Genomic DNA, 20,324 nt, shown 5'->3' with positions numbered 1-20,324 from the left:
TGAATACAATACGGGACTCGAACACTTTGAAGGGAATACTGATAAGGCAAGAGGATTACAGAACAAGGGCATTTGCAGATGATCTGGTTGTTACCCTAACACAGCCGATGCAATCAATAATTCAGATGAAAGACATTATAGAAGAATATGGTATGGTATCAGGATTTAGACTGAATCAGAAAAAAACCAAGATGATAGTTAAAAATATGACAGTTGATCAAAGGAAGGAACTGGAAAGGAAGGCAGGCTTTGAAATAGTATCATTGATGTTTGTAAAACTTTTTCAATTAAAAAAATATAACTCAGGCTTCAGATGAGTTATTAATCCATAGTTATATATTGCCCATTAAAATTCTGAGGAATGCAAGGCAAATAGATGGTGAAAAAAGTTCTGGTCAGCACTTCACAAAAAAGCTGATTTAGAGGGGTGCAAGACAAGTAGATGGGGGGAAAAACAGGCAAATCTCCTTCATTTATTTTCATGACAGATAGAACTTTTTTCTTCAGTAGGATTATTTTGAAATTCATGTCTTTTACTTCACTTTATTTATTTTTTCATACCACAATTATTGACAACATTAATAGTGGCTGGGGCATATCGTACTGTTAACTATTAGTGGGAGCTGCCTGGATATATTAATTGCAGGCAGCATGAATGGAAATGATGGTTACTTATTTTGTTAATTTTTTCTGTATTGCTAGCAAAAATGTTTGGTGGATTTTTTGCTCAAACATCTGAATAACTTGGTTGTTTCTATGTTATACATATTGTGGTAACTGTTGCTTTAGCCAAGCCAGGAAAACCTCTTGGTCCATTCAAGACAATTCAGCAGGCATCCATTAATTTGTCCAATGCCATATCTTCTTTAAATATTGCAAACATATACCGTGTTTCCCCCAAAATAAGACCCCGTCTTATCTTTTTTTAACTTTGAAATAAGCGCTTGGCCTTATTGCCATGCGCTTAAAAGCCTGATTGAGCTTATTATCAGGGGATGTCTTATTTTGGGGGAAACAGAGTAGTAAAATCCCAAACTGCCTTCTTATCACCATTACCCAGCTCCCTCAGTTGCAAAAAAAACAAAATAACATAGGTATGTTTATCAATTTATTGTAAAAAATTCTAATTACAAAACAGGACAATATATTTATTGTAGGGTTTAGGATACGGCAGATAATGACTCCCTAATATCTCAGGATATATTCATCTTTAACATCGAAAGTGACTTCCATAAAGTAGTAACTTGAGTTATTATAAATTGTGACAAGTTGGGTTTCTTGTTTTCACTTAAGATAACACAGATATATAGTATAAATTAGAATTATATATTTTCTCAATTATTACTATTTGTAACATGAATAGTATATGAGGAGATTTTTTTATACATTTGTACTCTTTGTAGACTGCTTTTTATTGAGTCCTGTGTCTTCCAGAATTCAAAGGCATTGCTTTCTGTGCTCTTTTCAGGGTATCCAGAAGGTGTGTGAGACTATTGTTGAGTGTTGGGACCATGATCCTGAGGCCCGGCTGACAGCACAGTGTGTAGCTGAGAGGTTCAATGATTTTGATTACCAAGACGGACTTTCAGGAAGAAGCAGCTCAGAAGAGAAGATCCCTGAAGAAAGTTCGGGCAACAGCGCCAAGTAAGAGCTGGCAAGATCAGAGGAATGCTCAGCCTTGGAATAAGAGGAATCTTTACCATTGGACCTACTTTCTATGACCCTGAAGAGCTGCTTTTTCCTCCATCCTGCAGCTCCAGACAACAGGAATGACTTTACGGGGTAACCATAATGGGCCATGTGCAGTGCCATGGCATAGTAGTTGCTTCCTTAAGTGTGCCATAAGATAAGTTATGTTGGTGCTTCCTAAGAAAATAGGACTATATTACAATGCCAATAACAATTGCACTTTATCAAGGTCTATATATAAAGCTCAGCGCTAAATATAAATATATAAAGCTGTGCTGAGAGTCTTCCAGAAAACTTCTAATAGATAGAAAATTGCAAATGTTTGCTAAGCAGTATTGCCTTATTCACCTCACTCAAACCATAAAAACCTGTAGCTAACTACACTACAAATATTATCAATTGCTGTGCCTTTTTTTTCAGAGGAGGGGCAAAAAAACCCCAAATGACAACTAGAAGAGTTTGGATATGTTTGAGCTTTTTTTAAAAAAAACTATGACATTATGCAATGGTATTCAGCTGGTTCCTGAATGTTTAAAATTTAGAATTTATGAATTACTGGACCATTCACAGTCAGGAGTTTTGGTTTTTCTGTTGAAATGTAGAATTTGCAAAGGTTTTCTTCTTCTTTTTTTTTGTTCTTTAATGTCGGCAAAAAATTATTAATACCCCTCCCCTTCTTTCAACCTGCACTTCATGTTCATACTTCATACTGACTACAGGTTTCTCTCCCCCCAACTTTCCCTTGGAATTGGGCAGCATCAATTATAATTGCAACAGATGTTTTGCATTTGCCATGCATTCTGGAAAAAGTAGATTCCTCCCTCTTTTTCTCCATCCTTTTTGGATCAATAACATCCTGTCTAGTTTCTTAAGCTCTTAAATTCACTTGATTTTGTGCCCAGAAGGAATAGCAGATGAATTCCTTCCTGAGTTTCTATGATGCTTTGGCAAAAATTTGTTCTGCACTCTGGGCATGCATTGCTTTTGGTTCTTGTAATATGCATCATAGCCAATCCTGCCTGCAATTAATGCTAAGAAATGCTATACATTCCTAAACTGATCCCCACAGGCAAGGCTTGCATTCTTTTAAGTCTTCCAAAATATTTAGAATTGGAGCTGGCTTCATCAGGAATTTTAAATGGCAGGATTTGAATTGTTTGTGCTTTCTTGCAAGATATGCATTCTCCAACCTAGTTCCCTCCAGATGTATTGGACTGCAAACCTGTGATAGCAGTGGAGTCCAACAGAACACTGGAATGGTAATGAGCCATTTTTGAAAGTCAGCTACTATTTTGTAACAGGACGCATTCTTTCCTTTTGTTTTTCATTTCATTAGAATTAGTCCATGCCAGCCAGAAACAATTCTTTTGGGATGAAAGATATATTACAAGTGCAATTCTTTTTCACGTAGGAGATAGGTGTTTTTCTAAGAACTCCTCTTTTGTGTATCCAATAGGGGAAAAAAGGTATATTCGTATAGGAATTTTTAAAACTTTATGGGATTTTTTTAAAAAAAAATAATTCTATGTCTGCCATTTGTGTTAAACATTTTATAAATATTTAAGCATTAAGTGGACAGAGGCTCAACAAAAAGAAACCAGATTTTAAAGTAACATGCGACGTACTAAACTGGAGTTACTAGTAAGGTGGCTTTAGAAAAGTGTAATGTTGAATAGGGATGGGATCTGATGACCTCTAGTGGTGGTTGCCTAGAATAGCAGCATGAAAAACAGCTACATAGAAAGTAAAAATCAGCTTTCTATCAAACCGGATGGGAGGGTGCATCTGTGTCGCATGCCTAAATTGCTAATTTTGTAGGCTACTTTAAATGTTACTGCATATTGCTACCATTTACCTCAGTAGTAAATGTAAATTTACCATTTACCTCAGTAGTTCAGGTGTTCAGCCTGAAGGCCTCCAGTGCAACTCCCTGAAGTTGTTCTTGTAAAGTTGTCACCAGATAGTATTGTTTGAAAAGACAAAATGAATAGGCTGTCAAATATGTTGAAGATAAATAATTTTACTTCATTTAAATATAAGTGAAATCAGTTGCCCTAATTAAGGCAACTTTAAGGGATGTAGACTCCAGAATTCCCCAACCTATTCAAGAGTTGAGATCTGCCACTCTTAAAATGAAGTTTCTCAGTGATGAGGTACATTGATCTAAAAGAGGACCAAACAAAATTATGGGGAGAAGTATATTAATGGAGAGTCATGGCTATATGTTATTTCAAGATTCAGAATAATCTTAAAAATCATTTACTGGTGAGTCATAGTGCATACAGGAAGCTGCTTTCTTTGATGATTTCTCTGAAGCAACTAATTCAGTGCTAAATAAGAAGAAACATGGGAGGCTTTCATAGATAATAAGCCTCCTGAAAAGGCCATCCGCTTCTAGACCTATTTGTTTAGGAGATTCAAGTAAGATCAGTATTTAAATTGGCAGCCTAGACATGCCTAGGTCTTCCTACTGAAGCTGAGATATGTTTGTCTGTCGTGAACTGGCAAAAACCTGAGAGATCACTAAACTCCTGACAATCCTTTACCTTTTTTGTATTAGTATATTTAAAGAGATTTAAAAAAAAAATTCATGAAAGATTTTTAAAGTACAATATATATGAAAATAGAAATGTTTGCATATCTAATCTCTTTATCAGATTTTTTTCAAGCACTTACCATATTTTTGTATAAATAAATATTGTACCCAATGCTTTTGTTTAAAGTCTTATTCATATTAAAATAGTTTTGTGTTTTAACAACATAGGTTAACAACATAATTCAAGCAGCATGGTGCCTGTGGGTGACTTTCTCATGAAGACCATTTCTGATTCTTACCAAGCTCTCTGGCCTTGTGTCTTTAGATTATTTTAATTAAGAAATAAGCAAATAGGCAGCATTCTATACAATATTAGCTTTTAATATCAACTTCGTCCCTAAGAAGGTCTCTGGTTACCAAATAGGTTCCAAAATATTGTTACATAATAAAAGTGGACAATGGTTGTTTGTTTGGAAATATTCTGGAAACTCAGAAGAAAAGTCAAAAATAGATAGAAATTATACATATTGATACAGGGCAGCAGGTGTATTTTGAGAATATAGTAGGGAATATATTTAACAGTTTGCCAACTAGTATGTTTATTCATAACACATTAATAAGTCTCAGGGTGTCAGCATTAATGGCTCTATATAACTAGTAAGATTCGGCTGGGATCAGTCTTGGGGCCAAAATTATTATTGCTATGAATAACTTGGATGATGGAATTACTGGACTTCCTATCAAAGCTATGGACCATATAAAATTAGAGGGTCTGGTAAACATCTAAGAAAACAAAATTGCAGACTAATCTGGATAGGTTAGAAGACTGGACAAGATGCAAGATGCCCCTTGTTGTTGTTAGTTGCAAAGTCGGGTCCAACCCATCGCAACTCCATGGACAACGTTCCTCCAGGCTTTCCTGTCCTCTACCATTCTGTGGAGTCCATTTAAGCTCATGCCTACTGCTTCAGTGATTCCAACTAGCCATCTCATTCTCTGTCATCCCATTCTTCTTTTGCCCTCAATCTTTCCCAACATTAGGCACTTCTCCAGTGAATCCTTCTCATTAGGTGGCCAAAGTATTTGAGTTTCATCTTCAGGACCAGGCCTTCTAAAGAGCAGTCAGGGTTGATCTCCTCTAGGACTGACCTGATTGCTTTGCAGTCCAAGGGACTCCAGGAGTCTTCTCCAGCACCATACTTCAAAGGCCTCAATTCTTTGGCACTCAGCCTTTCTTATGGTCCAACTTTCACAGTCATACATTGCAACTCGGAAAATCATAGCCTTGACTATACGCACTTTGGTTGGCAGGGTGATGTCTCTGCTTTTTAGTATGCTGTCTAGATTTGCCATAGCTTTCCTCCCCAGGAGCAAGAATCTTTTAATTTCTTGGCTGCATGTGTGGTGATCTTGGAGCCCAGGAAAATAAAATCTGTCACTACCTCTATTTCTTCCCTATCTATTTGCCAGGAATTGAGGGGGCCGGATGCCCTCTCAATTAGTTTTCTTAATGTTGAGTTTCAAGCCAACTTTTGCACTCTCCTTCTTTACGCATCAAGGCGCTCTTTAGTTCCTCTTCACTTTCTGCCATTAAAGTGGTATCATCTGCATATCTCAGGTTGTTGATATTTCTCCTGGCAATTTTAATTCCAACTTTTGATTCATCTATCCCCTCCTTTCTCATGATGTGCTCTGCATATAAGTTAAATAGGCAGGGTGACGGTATATTCCAATTTTGAACCAATCAGTGGTTCCGTGTCCAGTTCTCACTGTTGCTTCATGACCTGCATATAGGTTTCTCAAGAGACAAATAAGATGGTCTGGTACTCCCATCTCTTTAAGAACTTGCCACAATTTGTTGTGATCTACACAATCAAAGGCTTTAGCATAGTCAATGAAGCAGAAGTAGATGTTTTTCTGGAACTCCCTAGCTTTCTCCATGATCCAGTGTATATTGGCAATTTGATCTCTAGTTCCTCTGCCTCTTCGAAATCCTGCCTGTACTTCTGGTAGTTCTTGGTCCACATAATGCTGGAACCTAGCTTGTAGGATTTTAAGCATAACCTTACTACCATGTGAAATGAATGCAATGGTGTGATAGTTTGAACATTCTTTGGCATTGCCTTTCTTTGGAATTGGAATGTAAACTGACCTTTTCCAATCCTGTGGCCCAGGGGTGAAATGCTCTGAAGTCTGCTACCGGTTCACTTTGCTACCGGTTCACTGCGCACGCATGCGCAGTGCACACCAAATGCGTACTTTGTGTGCATGCACACCGCAAGCACTATTGCACAGTGCTGAAAAAGGTGAATTATGAAGCCTTTTCTAAGGTAAGTAGAACAGTGAGGGGGGGGGGAACAGCTGTGCTGCGCAATTTATATTCGCTAGAAAGCAGGAAATCCTGCTTTCATCCGAACCAGTAGCAATTTTTTACTACTGGTTCACCCAAACCAGTAGCTTTTATTACTACAGGTTTGGGCGAACTGGTCCAAACCGGTAGCATTTTACCCCTGCTGTGGCCACTATTGAGTTTTCCAAATTTGCTGGCAAATTGAGTGTAGCACTTTTACTGCATCATCTTTTAAGATTTTGAACAGCTCAGCTAGAATACTGTCACCTGCATTAGCTTTGTTGTTGCTCAGATTTCCTAAGGCCCATTTGACTTCACATTCTAGGATGTCTGGCTCGAGGTCAGTGACCACCCCATCATGGTTATCAGGAATGTTAAGCTCCTTCTTGTATAGTTCTGTGTAATTTTGCCACCTCTTCTTAATCTCTTCTGTCTCTTTTAGATCCTTTATCATTTTGATCCTTTATCATGCCCATTTTTGCATGAAACGTTCCCTTCATATCTCCAATTTTCTTGAAGAGATCTCTGGTCCTTCCTATTCTATTGTTTACTTCTATTTCTTTACATTGTTCATTTACAGCGACATTCTTATCTCTTCTAGCTATTCTCTGGAATTCTGCATTCAATTGGGTGTATCTTTCTCTTTCTCCCTTGCCTTTTGCTTCCCTTCTTTCCTCAGCTACTTGAAAGCTTCCTCAGACAGCCATTTTGCTTTCTTGCATTTCTTTTTCTTTGGGATGGTTTTAGTTGTTACCTCTTGTACAATGTTGCGAACCTCCGTCCATGGTTCTTCAGGCACTCTGTCTATTAGATCTATTTCCTTAAATCTATTTGTCACCTCTACTGTATATTCATCAGGGATATGATTTAGTTCATACCTGAATGGCCTACTGCTTTTCCCTACTTACTTCAATTTAAGCCTAAATTTTGCAACGAGAAGCTCATGATCTGAGCCACAGTCAGCTCCTGGTCTTGTTTTTACTGACTGTATAGAGCTTCTCCATCTTTGGTTGCAGAGCACGTAGTCAATCTGGTGTTGACCATCTGGTGATGTCAGTGTGTAGAGTCGTCTCGGGTTGTTGGAAAAGAGTGTTTGCTATGACTATCATATTCTCTTGACAAAATTCTATCAACCTGTGCCCTGCTTCATTTTGTATTCCAAGGCCAAACTTGCCTGTTATTCTGGTTATCTTTTAACTTCCTACTTTAGCATTCCAATCCAATGATGATAAGGACATGATTTTTTGGTGTTAACTCTATAAGGTGCTGTAGGGCTTCATAGAACCGGTCAATTTCATCCTCTTCAGCACCAGTGGTTGGGGCATAGACTTGGACTACTGTGCTGTTGAATGGTTTGCCTTGGATTCAAACAGATCATTCTGTCATTTTGGGGATTGTATCCAGTATTGCTTTTCCTACTCTTTTATTGACTGTGAAGGCTACTCCATTTCTTCTGAGGGATTCGTGCCTGCAGTAGTATACCTGATGGTCATCTGAATTAAATTCACCCATTCCTGTCCATTTTCGTTCATCTCTTGTTTGACCACATCCAGTTTGCCTTGATTCATGGATCTTACATTCCAGGTTCCTATGGAGAATAGATCTTTATAGAATCAGATTTTCCTTTCACCACCAGATGCATCCACAGCTGAGCATCCTTTCGACTTTGGCCCAGTCGCTTCACTCTTTCTGGCGCTACTAGTACTAGCTGTCTGCTCTTCCCCAGTAGCATATTGGACACCTTCCGACCTGAGGGGCTCATCTTCCAGCGTCATATATTTTTGCCTTTTGGTACTGTCCATGAGTTTTCACGGCAAAGATACTGGAGTGGGTTGCCATTTCCTTCTCCAGTGGATCATGTTTTGTCAGAGCTTTCTGCTATGAACTGTCCATCTTGGCTGCCCCTGCATGGCATAGTTCATAGTTTCTTTGAGCTACGCAAGTCCCTTCGCCATGACAAGGCAGTAATCCATGAAGATGTCTCTTAGTAGGGAGAAAAAAAAGACACACAAGATTCATGGACTGGAAGTACTATATATGTGAAAGATATGAGTGTAGTCTACAGATTAACTTTTTCTCCCTTTGAGTTAGTCTTGATTCCCAGCAAGTGTTGACAAATCCCTGCAGTTTTCTTGACAAAATTTGGAAATGGTTTGCTATTCACTTTTTCCAAGGGCTGACACTATCTGATACAAGGTCACTTTTCCGCCTGAGCCAGGAATAGAACTCACGATGTCCTAGTTTCTAGTCTGATGCCTCAACCATCATACAAATTGCCTTTTGCAAGCTACCATATCTCTGTGTAGATTGTATTATGATTAGACAAGGCCTTTATTGAATGAATGGGTCATCCAGATACAGTATTCCACGCTGTTTTCCAGAAATATTTCACATGTGTAAACTTCTACCTTAGTAATCAATTGCCATCTCTGTACATAAATAGATAGACCTTGTTGAAGTAGGAGAACCTAGGATTCCAAGTAATTTGTTCAGCCATAAAAATGTGTGACTTAAAAACAATATGATTTCAGATTAATTCCCACTAAATGCTATATGTAAAATGGGAGTTCTAATTAAATATATTGGATCATTATGACAATAATGTACAAATATAGGTTCTGCAGGACCATTATTTCAAATATTGATGTGTCAAACATAGTTTGAGAATAATTTGAAGCAGATTTCTAAATTGCCAATGAATTTAAAGTCATCTTAAATTAACTCTCCTTTAATTTTCTTCCTACTTTCAGGGGTCTCTTGTTGTAGGCAGAGAAGTACAGGAAGGAAGATATAATGTCATAATGTGGAATAATGCCATTCCCAAATAATTAGTATTACGAATATATAAATATACAATTCGGTCAAATTAGTAAATAAAATTATATAAACAAAAACACGTTTGATATCCTATATACAAATTAATCAACATAAAGCAATGACAAGTAATATATCTATGCTACAAATATAAATCATCTGGAAAGCCAATAATCTATCACATAACTATTTTAAGTCTAATAACAGAAGATAGGCAATTGCATTAACCTTGTTTTTCATCTTCTAGTAATATTTGTTTAGTTTCTGATTAATTTGTTAGAAAAACCTTGTGTCATTATTCATACTAAGTATGCACCCTTCCTATTGTGTGCACATTTATTTTTCAGATGAAATGCCTTCCTGCTATTTTTATCTCAATTTTTTTCTTCATGACTTTTCAAATGTAGATCATACCACATAATTTTTTGTATAGAATTTTAGATTGTCTTAGATATTTGGCAGGATTTCTTAGCACATTTACATATCTTAAGGTTCTTGGGTTGAGAACTGTAGTTTGGAAACCTAAAATATTTTTTGTTTTTAACTGCAATGAAACCTGGCTTGATCAAACTCAGTATTTAAAAATGAATGTCAAGGACAGTAAGAAGCAGAAATGCCAAAAAGAACTAATATAAAACGAGCCTGGTAGCCCATTCCTATGAAGATGTGAACTGTCGTGTCTTTTCATAGAACCCTTTTCAAACAGAAAGTCAAGATAAGCTCTTTATTCCTAGTGTGTGAGGAAAAGCAGCTTTGTCCTCTTAATCACAGTTGTTTCATTCATATATTATGGAATATCCTTCTCCAATTTTGACAAACCCTGCACATACAAATAGACACAGCTCCCATAATCTCTTTGCTGATGTGACTAGGAAAATATTAAATCCAATACTTGGGCAGGATATTAAATTGGGGAAGAATGTCCCCAATGGAAAGATTCAACTTTCATATCATTTTAAGGAGATAATGGTTAAGATCTCAAGGCAATCATACAAAAGAGCTCTACTACTTTCAAATTCTCACTGACGAGAATGAGCAATGAATGACAGCAACTAGTAGACAGTCATCGATGTATTAGCGTGTTTCCCTGAAAATATGACCTACCCCAAAAATAAGCCCTAGCCTGATTTTTTAGGGTGGGCCTAATATACGCCCTACCCCAAAAATAATCCCTAATGAAGGGGTGGACATGGCCAGCATAGGAGGCAGCCCTTTCCTTTCCCGGTCACCTCATAGCTGCTGGGCCCCTTAAACACGGCCCACAGATCAGCTGATCCAGCAAAGGCTGAGAGTTCTGTCTCCAGGTGCTTGGAGATGTTTCCAGTGCACTCTTGCTAGCCCTAGCCCTGCCCCCAGCACCAGGCAACCTTGCAGTTGAGGGCCCCTCTGTTCTGAGCTAACCTTGTGGCTATGGAGCAGTGCTGACCACAGTTTGCACCCCACCATGCCTGGCACTCGGGTGTTGCTTAGGCTGCTGCTACGATGAGGCAGAAAGCCATGTGGCCCATCAGAATTGACTCCGCCCGGTGCTACCCAGCTGCTGCTGCTTGAGAAAAGAACAGACAATTGTGGAAGATTGTGGGAAGTGCATGCTTACGATAGAAGCAAAGCCCAGCCTGTCTCTTTCAAGCGATCAAATGTCTGTGTGTGAGAGAGATAGAATGAGAAAAAGAGAGAAGAGAAACAACGGAGAAGAATAACAAGAAGTGGCAGCAACACTGTTTGAAAGGGTTTCCACTCTACCATTTCTCTTTCTCTCCCTCTCTCTCTTTCTCTCTCTCTCTCTCACACAGAGAGAGAGAGAGAGAGAGAGAGAGAGATTTGATGAAAACCTGTGGAGGGCAATTTGGTATGGGGACTGACCCTCCCCCACCTCCAGCTTGGCACCTGCTCAGGGTGGCCTCTGCATGGGTTGTTCACAACTCGAGTATTCTGCCGCTCGTGGCTGCGCCAGTATGTCAAAACTCATGCTGCAAGGCTTGTGCCATTGAGGAAGGAAGGAAGGAAGGAAGGAAGGAGACAGACCGACCAACAGACAAGGGTCTCTGCTGCTTCTGCTTTTGGCTGGAAAGCAGAAGCAGCAGAGACCCTGGCTTGTTTCTCCCAAACTCTGCACTGGAGTGGTGGCACAGCCATGAGGTTTGTCATACCGGGGCAGCCTCTTGGAGCAGGACCCTGCAAGGCTTGTTGTGGCATTGCTTGCTGAATGGCAGCACCGCTGCAAGCATCATCATACCTAGTCGCCTTTGTCGCCTGCCTAATTTGCAGCAGTTCTGCAGCCACCTCGTCTTCCACCCAGTTCAGCCCACCACCAAGACCTGATCAAAAACCTGAGCACTGCCAGTCTACCTGGGCCCCTTCACAAGTGGTTGCTGGTAGAGCCCCATGCCACCTCACCCGCTGCCATCCCATGCACAGCCGGAATGAGAGTTGCAGCGCCTGCCAAGGCCCAAAGAGCACCAGGCTCAGTGTAGCTGTAGCCCTGCATCTGCAGCACTAAGTAGGCATTCAGGCTGGCATTTTTTCAGGGATCAAAAGACCCAGTCTTATTTTCAGGGGAACATAGTAGCTTCAGAATAAATGAAAATTAAGCCAAATTGGTGTTATTTGTTTAGATTTTTCATCTTTGAAATGAATATGCAACACATGAACACGTATGCTACTCCACACAAATTAGGGTGCACTAGTCTTTTCAGGTTTGAAAATGTAATTTTGCAGTCATTATGCATTAAAACATAAGAAGCAAAGTTTTCACAAGATGGTATTAATGCAATACAAGCACTGGCCTTCCCAGAGGTTTGGCCTACTAACAAATTGAACAATCTTATCCTGATGGATTATAAAATCAGAATGTAAAAAAGGGCCGTCTTTCCACAGCTTGATTATTGATTATGTTTCATCAAGCTCTGGTTGACTCTTACTAAGCACATAGAAACATCATTTTCTCCATGATGATCAATTCCTAACCTTTTTTCAAGTCTTCCAAGTCTTCATCGCCACAGTAACTGAATTAACTCACTTTGTTCCTGGTCATCATCTTCTCTTGCCTTCTCCTTTTCCCAGCATTAAAGCCTTCTCTAGGGACTCAGGTCTTTGCACAATGTATCTGAAGTAGAATAATTTGAGCCTAGTTATTTGTACCGTGAGTTGATTTGTTTGGTAATCAATTGATTTGTTTTCTTGGTTCTCCATAGTATTCTGATGAATCTTCTCCAATCCTCCATAAATAACACCACCCTTTATTGACACAGTTGACAAGCTTTCCAAAACATCAGAGTTTTTAAAGTACATCTTCAAGCTTATTCAAATAAATTCAGACATCAAATTCTGGCAAAAAGAGCTTGATGGCAGCAAAAAGGAGTTTCATTTGTACTGATGGCAACAAAGGTTATTCATGATATTCAGGAACCTCAGGATAATCCAAATAGGAAACCCATTATATCTACAAGTATATTGTACCAATGGAAGATTTATTTCTGGGACCATTAATTGCTTATGTTTTGGGGGAAAAATCACTTATTTATCATTTAGTTACCCATATTACATACGTGACTTTAAACAGCTTGCAGTTACCAATAGGATCAATGGAGGAGGAATGTTTTTAAAATCATTTTACTCCCTGCATGATGATTCTTCTCTATCACTATTTGCAAGGCTAATATTTTGGGTGCTTATTTTAAAATACACAACAGATTAATATGTTTGGCCATTATATGAAAATACTAACTCCAAAGGACCTCTCAGGAGTTTTGTAAACATATGCTCAAACTCTTCTTTTATTCTGTTATATACATGTGCAAGGAACAATGATTAAAGAAGTATCTAAGACGGTTCTAGGTGAAGCTGCATTTTATTTATTTCTCAGGCATCAGAAAGCAGCTAATACTTTCTCTAAAGAAGGGTGTGAAGATATATGTAAGTTCATATAACATTGCTCAATTATTTTTCTTAGGTGCACATTAGGTGTTATTTATTATAATGGATTACTGTCAAGAATTTTGACATCCCAAGGTTAACAAGTCTTACCACAATGAGGGAAGCTGTGGCTTAAGGAATAACTTGCAAATGAATTGGGAGCTTGAAAAGAAGATAAATCTATATGTCTAGATATTTTCCAGTAATGCCATTGCTTTCCTTTGTCATCCTATGGATGTATTTCAAGCCTTTCTGCTAGCAGCCTTTAATTAGCATGTCAAGCATAGTTCTGTTTCTTTTGCAATCTCTTTCTGATTATACAACGCAAGACTCAGGAATATGCAAGAAAGGATTCTAAGTTTTTCCAGCTGTGATGAAAACTCATAACTATCTCACTTTAGTTGCTGGTTTTTATAACCATCTCACTTTAGTTGTTTGTTTTTAATATAAGAGCACTATGGGAGTGATATTAGAACCATTAAAGTAATAATACAATGCAAATTAAACCACATGGGATAAAGCTGTAGCACGGACAAAGCAATGGGAATATTTAAAACCAAGATAGGGAGGCTTTCTAGAAGCTGCCAAAGAGCCTGGGTTGGGCAGTGGTTAGAGTGCAGGCTACTTCTGCTGCAGGCTGGCTACCAGCAATTTAGCAGTTCAAATCCCACCAGACTCAAGGTTGGCTCAGCCTTCCATCCTTCCGAAGTGGATAAAATGAGGATCCAAATCAGCAATATACAGATTCTGTAAAACCACTTAGAGAGGGCTATAAAGCACTGTGAAGCGGTATATAAATCTAAGTGCTATTGCTATTGCCATAATAATAATAATAACTTCATTGTCATTGTACGTGTATACAGTATACCCATACAACTAAATTCACTTAACACCCAAAGACCAGGTCCAACACACATAATAATCCCCAAACACACCCCCACCCACCACAAATTCCCCACCCCTAAACCACCCAAACATCCACACAACAGACCAAGTAATGCTGTCCAACAGCTCACTGATGGTGCCCCTTTAATTCATTGTTGAGTGCAATTATAGCTATATATAGCTAGTTATATGCATAACATTCAGCTGCTCCAGCCAGCATGTAAAATAGAGGAAATATGCTAAGAATTATAAATCAAGTAATAGCAGGAGGTTTTCCATTCTTAACTAAAACATAAAATGCACAGGAAGAAGTTAAAAAAAAGAGGTTCGGGGGCTTCACTAGAATTAAAGTTAATTATATACCATATTTTTCAGACTATAAGACGCTCTGGAATATAAGATGCATCTAGCTTTTGGGGAAGAAAACAAGAAAAATAAATCTGCCTCGGACTCCCAGCATTCATCTGTTATTCATCTGGCCCATTCACTGCAGTCCGTTCACCACCACAGCCCATTCACCTTCGCTGCCACCTGTTTGTTGCCACCTATTTGCTGCCGCCCATTCGCCACTGTGGCCCATTCGCCATGGCCTGTTCGCCACTGCCCATTCACCGCTGCCACTGTGGCCTATTCACCACTGCCACTTGTTTGCTGCCTCCACCATGGCTGTTCTAGAACAGCTGACTGGTACTGCACCAACCCGCCTCTCCCCCGCCGTAATATTCAGTGGATAAGACACACAGACATTTCCACCCACTTTTTTTGGGGGGGAAGTGCATTTTATACTCTAAAAAATACAATATTTAACTTAAACTTCAAGGAGTAAGAATCTATTACATCAATGAGACTTGGATGGAGACTTGAGAGAAGGTCATCTATTTCAACTATGCCTTTCTAAATATTCAGTATCCTTTCACAATTTGTACTTCTATATACGTTTGGTATATAGCCAGAGGCGATGTTAGATGAGGAATCCTACAAGCTGCAGTCCCATCTTATCTGAGTGTTAAATCGCTGTCCCAAGCTGAATTCCTCATCTAACATTACTTCTGGCTATAGGCCTGTGAAAATTGTGTCCAAACTATTTATATTTAAAAGGTTGTTATGGAATCCTAGTTCCTAATCCTAGAATCCTAATCCCCAATTAATATTAAATTATTATACAATGGCTCTGAAGATCTAATTTTTTTTATGAATTTTGGACCCATTTCACATTGAAACAATGGATAGGAATAATCATCACAAGAAGACCCTTGTGATTGTTCACTGAAAGGATGAGATTTTAAGAGGCCTTACTAGTCTTTTCTTCAATATCTTTATGAAAGTAGAATTTTTAGCACTTATCAAAATCAGAACAGAATATTTAAACAGAACAAGCATAACAACTGATTATTTTCTTTAATAAGTCTCATTCCAAACCTTAATAATTAAATTTTATAATCCATGCATTAAGCATAAAGAAAAAAATTAAGAGTATTAATAAAACATGTTTATTTCAATGTTTTTTTTACTTTTTATGAGAAACAGTCATAGGTTTTCCTCCATTTTAAAAATGCTTAGTGTTCTATGCAATGCCAGTTCATGGATATATGCAGTGGCGATATCCATTTTTTTTTACTACAGGTTCTGTGGGTGTGGCTGGGTGGGTGTGCTGTGGCTTGGTGGGTGTGGTTTTGTGGGCGTGGCAGGGGAAGGATACTGCAAAATCTCCATTCCCACCCCACTCCAGGGGAAGGATAGTGCAAAATTTCCATTCCCTCCCCATTCCTGGGGGAAGGATATTGCAATATCTCCATTCCCACCCCACTATGGGGCCAGCCAGAAGTGGTATTTGTCGGTTCTCCGAACTACTCAGCCAGCGAACCGGTAATAAACCGGTTGAGATTTCAACACTGCCTTAGCCTAAAACCAACCTTGATTCTATGGTTTTGAAAATCTGAGAGGCACTGCTCAAATTTCTGTTATCAAATTCAGTATATCTACTGGAACTTGGCTAATATTTAAACAATAAATTTAGAATAGATGGACTCTGCTCCTTTTCTAAAAATGAATGCTTTTAAATTAATTGCCGTATTAATTATGGATTGTATTTTATAATCAGAGAACTTCAGACACAGATTTCTGGAGCCCATTAAAAGCAATGCAAAACAATCTACATATACTTGTAGTTCCATTTTTCTGGGTTATTAATATGATTTTTGTTTTAATGACTATGTTAATTAACAGGTAGAAGTAATGAAAAAGAAATTACATGCACTGTGAGCTGCATACTAGGCTGTCATGAAAATCACAATATTCATTTCTTGAGATATTTGAATCATTATCATGTTTAGCATTCCAAGGTTAAGTATTCCTTTCTAGTAGTTGTGCAGTAACTTTGTAGATGCTCAGTTTTGATTCAAAGATGCCACACTGTAATGGACAGACTAATATACATCTAATCTGAAACCAGTTTTCCTCAAGCTGGTGGCATCCAAAATGTGGGCCTCCTATGACCCACAGCTGAATTAGAATTGGAGAATTTTTAATTCTAATATAGAAGGCAACAGGTTGGAGCTGGCTTCCTTTATCCACAAATGTCCTGTGTACCATCAAATTCCGTTGACAGTTGCAAAACAAAATGGCAGCTCAGAGCTGAAACTCTGAGGCTAGGAGGGAGATGTTTCGACATTTTCAAGAGTGTGGGGGTCAATTAACCATCCACAGACCCCCCCTCCCAGCAAGCTGAGGTATTTTCCGCTCAATAGAGCTGTGGATGGAGTCCAAGGATAAAACCCGAGCTGAGCCCGAAGATCAGCTGTTTGTCGGTAAAAAGACTGAGGCCGGTGCGGAGGATGTCAACATCAAAGCCTGGCTGTCATGACTGGGTCAACCACTGAGTCTAATACAGCTGATGAAATGGTTGGCGAGACGGTGGCAACAGCGACTCCAGATAGGATGTTGATAATGATGCCTGAGCTAATAGGCGCTGCATGTAGCAACACGGCGGTGATGATGTCTATGGCAAGGGGGGTTACCACAATGGCGAGGGGAATGGCACTAATGGCAGCGACGGCGATGGCAACACCAGGAGGCTGCAAGGAAGCCCTCGTTGTTAATAGAGGAGAGGGCAATGCTGCAAAGGCTATAAATGTTAGGATCCCTTCAACCTCTAGGGATCTGTTGCACTCCTCTTTGTTGAAACTCTGAGGACTTATTAAACTAATTGAACTAAGTAGCCTGAGCAAGGTGATGGATAGGGACTGAGGATTACAAACTGGAGATGATGACTTACTCTCCCCCTCAACTGTCCCTCTCTCCTTTATCAGATCTAGGTCTATTACGACCACTCAGCGTTAACTTGCAATCTTAGATTGATCTGCAGCTTTATTTACCACCTATTCCCCAAGATTATCCTGATTATTTAACCCTAAATACCTTGTCCAGTGCTCTGCCTTACTTTTTTGATCTAATCCTCGGCCATCGTTGGTATCAGGACTGGAGGAGATACAGACATCGAGAGTCTTGGATTATGGTGAGATAGACTACCTTCTCTTTGTTTGTTTCAAATGGTTTGGTCGCTGTGAGAGGACGACCCTTTGAGACCTCTACCCCCACCTCCTTTGGATGGACTTACTACAACCACAAGACTTCCCATCATCATGAGAGGGCGATGATGTTCCGATGTATTGACATTTGTAACATACTGGTCTTCCTTTAACATCTATTTCCTCCCTTATTTTAAATTACCTGTATTAACCATCTCTAATACTCTTAGAAGAAAATGATCCTTCATCTCCTTCAACTCGCTCCTATCTTTGATGTATTCAACTGTGGAGCTCCTTGCATTGTGAGATTCCCCCCTCTTGCATGTCTGGCCCTCTCAGTTATCAAGGGCCGCCCTTGAGGACAGGTTTTGGAACCCCGAGAGGTGGTTTGCAAAAAACCGACGGCTTTGGGGGGTTTTAGATAAATCTCTAAGTTCTATTTTAAGGGGTTCTGGGAGGGATTGTGGGAATGGATCTGGGGGGATCCATAAATCCACTGAAAGGGGTAATGGGTCTGATGATCACGGTGGGGAGGATGGGGACAGAAATCTGACAAGGATGCAGAGGGATGAAGCGATGGGCATTAGTATAGTAAATGGGAGGGGCAGATATGATGGCTGCAGGGGGCCATATTATGTTTTGGGAGTGCACACTCAATGTTTACGAGCGATTGCCCGCTCCGACCCCCAAAGCACTGCTCGTTTCCTGGATTGTTCAGAGTCTCAGACCCTGGGTCTACGGCTGATGTTATGTAATGCCAGGTCAGTGGTAAATAAAGCCCCCCTCATTCATGATCTTATTTCAGAAGGGGGTGCTGACCTGGCAGGGATTACAGAGACCTGGTTAGGCCAGGAGGGAGGAGTTCCCCTTGTGGAAATGTGCCCGCCAGGTTTCCGTGCATTCCATCAACCAAGGACTCAGGGAAGGGGTGGGGGAGTGGCAGCAATCATTAGAGAAAGTCTTTGCCCGAGGTAGGCCACTGTTCCTCAGATAGTCGGATGTGAGTCCCTCCTTGTGAAGTGGGGTCAGGGGATTCAGATGGGCCTACTGATTGCATACCTGGCTCCCTGCCACGTAACAGCGGTCCTGCCTGAGCTGCTCGACATTATAGCCGGGGTGGCGGTGGAAACCCCCAGACTTATTGTTATGGGGGATTTTAACCTGCCATCCGCTGGTGAGATGTCGGAGATGGCTCGGGAGTTCATGGCTTCCATGATGGCCATGGACCTGACCCAGGTAAAGGCCCCACCCACTTGGGGAATCACACTCTGGACTTGATTTTTGTCTCTGATCAGTGGCTGAATGATCTAAGAATAGGGGATATAGACATCAAGCCCTTGTCATGGTCTGATCATTCTCTCCTTCACATGGACTTTCGGGTCATTTCCACCCACCGCAGGGAGATGGAACCAACCAAATGGTTCCGTTCCAGGTGCCTGATGGACCCTGAAAGGTTCCTGATGGAGCTTGGTCCATTTCCTGAGACTGGCTCACGACTCGACTGAGGACCTGGTGGTCGCCTGGGACAGGGCATCCTGCCTTTGTGGCCTCTGACCCGATGCCGATCTCGTCTAGCTCCTTGGTTTTCCGAGGAGCTGAGAGAGATGAAGCGTAGGAAAAGACACCTGGAGAGTGATTGGAGGACAAGCCGATCTGAATCTGACCGAACACAGGTGAGATCTTATATTAAGACCTACCTAGTGGCGATAAGAGTGGCGAAGTCTAGCTACTTCTCCGCTCTTATTGCATCTGCAGAGAACCGCCCAGCCACGCTGTTTAGGGTGATCCGCTCCCTACTTCAGGTGTGGGTACGGGAAGATCCCTTAAAGGGTCGAGCTGAGGATTTTGTACAATTCCTGCATGATAAAGTCACTCAGATTCGGGAAGGCCTGGACTCTGATTGGGTAGATCCAGGGGAGGAGATGGGGGCAGGTCTTGAGAGCGTTATCTGGGAAGAATTTGACTCTGTGACTCTTGAGGACGTGGACAGGATTCTGGGCAAGCTTAACGCTGCCACATGTTTATTGGATCCGTGTCCCTTCTGGTTGGTACTGGCCTCCCGGGAGGTTACACGAGGCTGGCTCCAGGGAATTATAAATGCTTCTCTGAGTGAGGGTGTCTTTCCCGCCGCCTTGAAAGAGGCGGTTGTAAAGCCCCTCCTCAAGAAGCCTTCCCTGGACCCGGCTATATTATCAAATTATCGTCCAGTCTCCAATCTTCGCTTTGTTGCGAAGGTTGTTGAGAGTGTGGTGGCGCGACAACTACCCCGATACCTGGATGAAGTTGTCTATCTGGATCCATTCCAGTCGGGCTTCAGGTCACGATATAGCACGGAAACGTCATTGGTCGCGTTGGTGGATGATCTTTGGAGGGCTCGGGACAGAGGTTGCTCCTCTATCCTGGTCCTATTAGATCTCTCAGCGGCTTTTGATACCATCGACCATGGTATCTTACTGCACCGGCTGGAGGGGTTAGGAATAGGGGGCACCGTGCTTCGGTGGTTCTCCTCCTTCCTCTCTGACCGTTCGCAGTTTGTGTTGGCAGGGGGGCAGAGGTCGACCTCTAGGCACCTTTTTTGTGGAGTGCTGCAAGGGTCAGTCCTCTCACC

At 40.6% G+C, this 20,324-nt stretch overlaps 1 protein-coding gene across 2 annotated transcripts in view; it reads left to right on the top strand.

Moving 5' to 3' along the window:
• Window positions 1-4,397, top strand: part of TGFBR2 (transforming growth factor beta receptor 2) — an 87,281-nt gene extending 82,884 nt beyond the window's left edge. For both annotated transcript variants that reach the window (XM_034404102.2, XM_034404101.2), the window contains exon 7: window positions 1,469-4,397. In XM_034404102.2, coding sequence (XP_034259993.1) covers window positions 1,469-1,648 — 180 coding nt within the window. In that variant the 3' untranslated portion in view covers window positions 1,649-4,397. The remainder of the gene's footprint in view (window positions 1-1,468) is intronic.
• The last annotated feature ends 15,927 nt before the right edge of the window (window positions 4,398-20,324 follow it).

Source organism: Pantherophis guttatus, chromosome 4 (genome assembly GCF_059756535.1).
Source record: "Pantherophis guttatus breed Tessera chromosome 4, ASM5975653v1, whole genome shotgun sequence".
In the NCBI taxonomy this organism is placed as follows: Eukaryota; Metazoa; Chordata; class Lepidosauria; order Squamata; family Colubridae; genus Pantherophis; species Pantherophis guttatus.
Note: the sequence above shows the minus strand (reverse complement) of the source record. Positions and strands in the feature narration are given on the sequence as shown.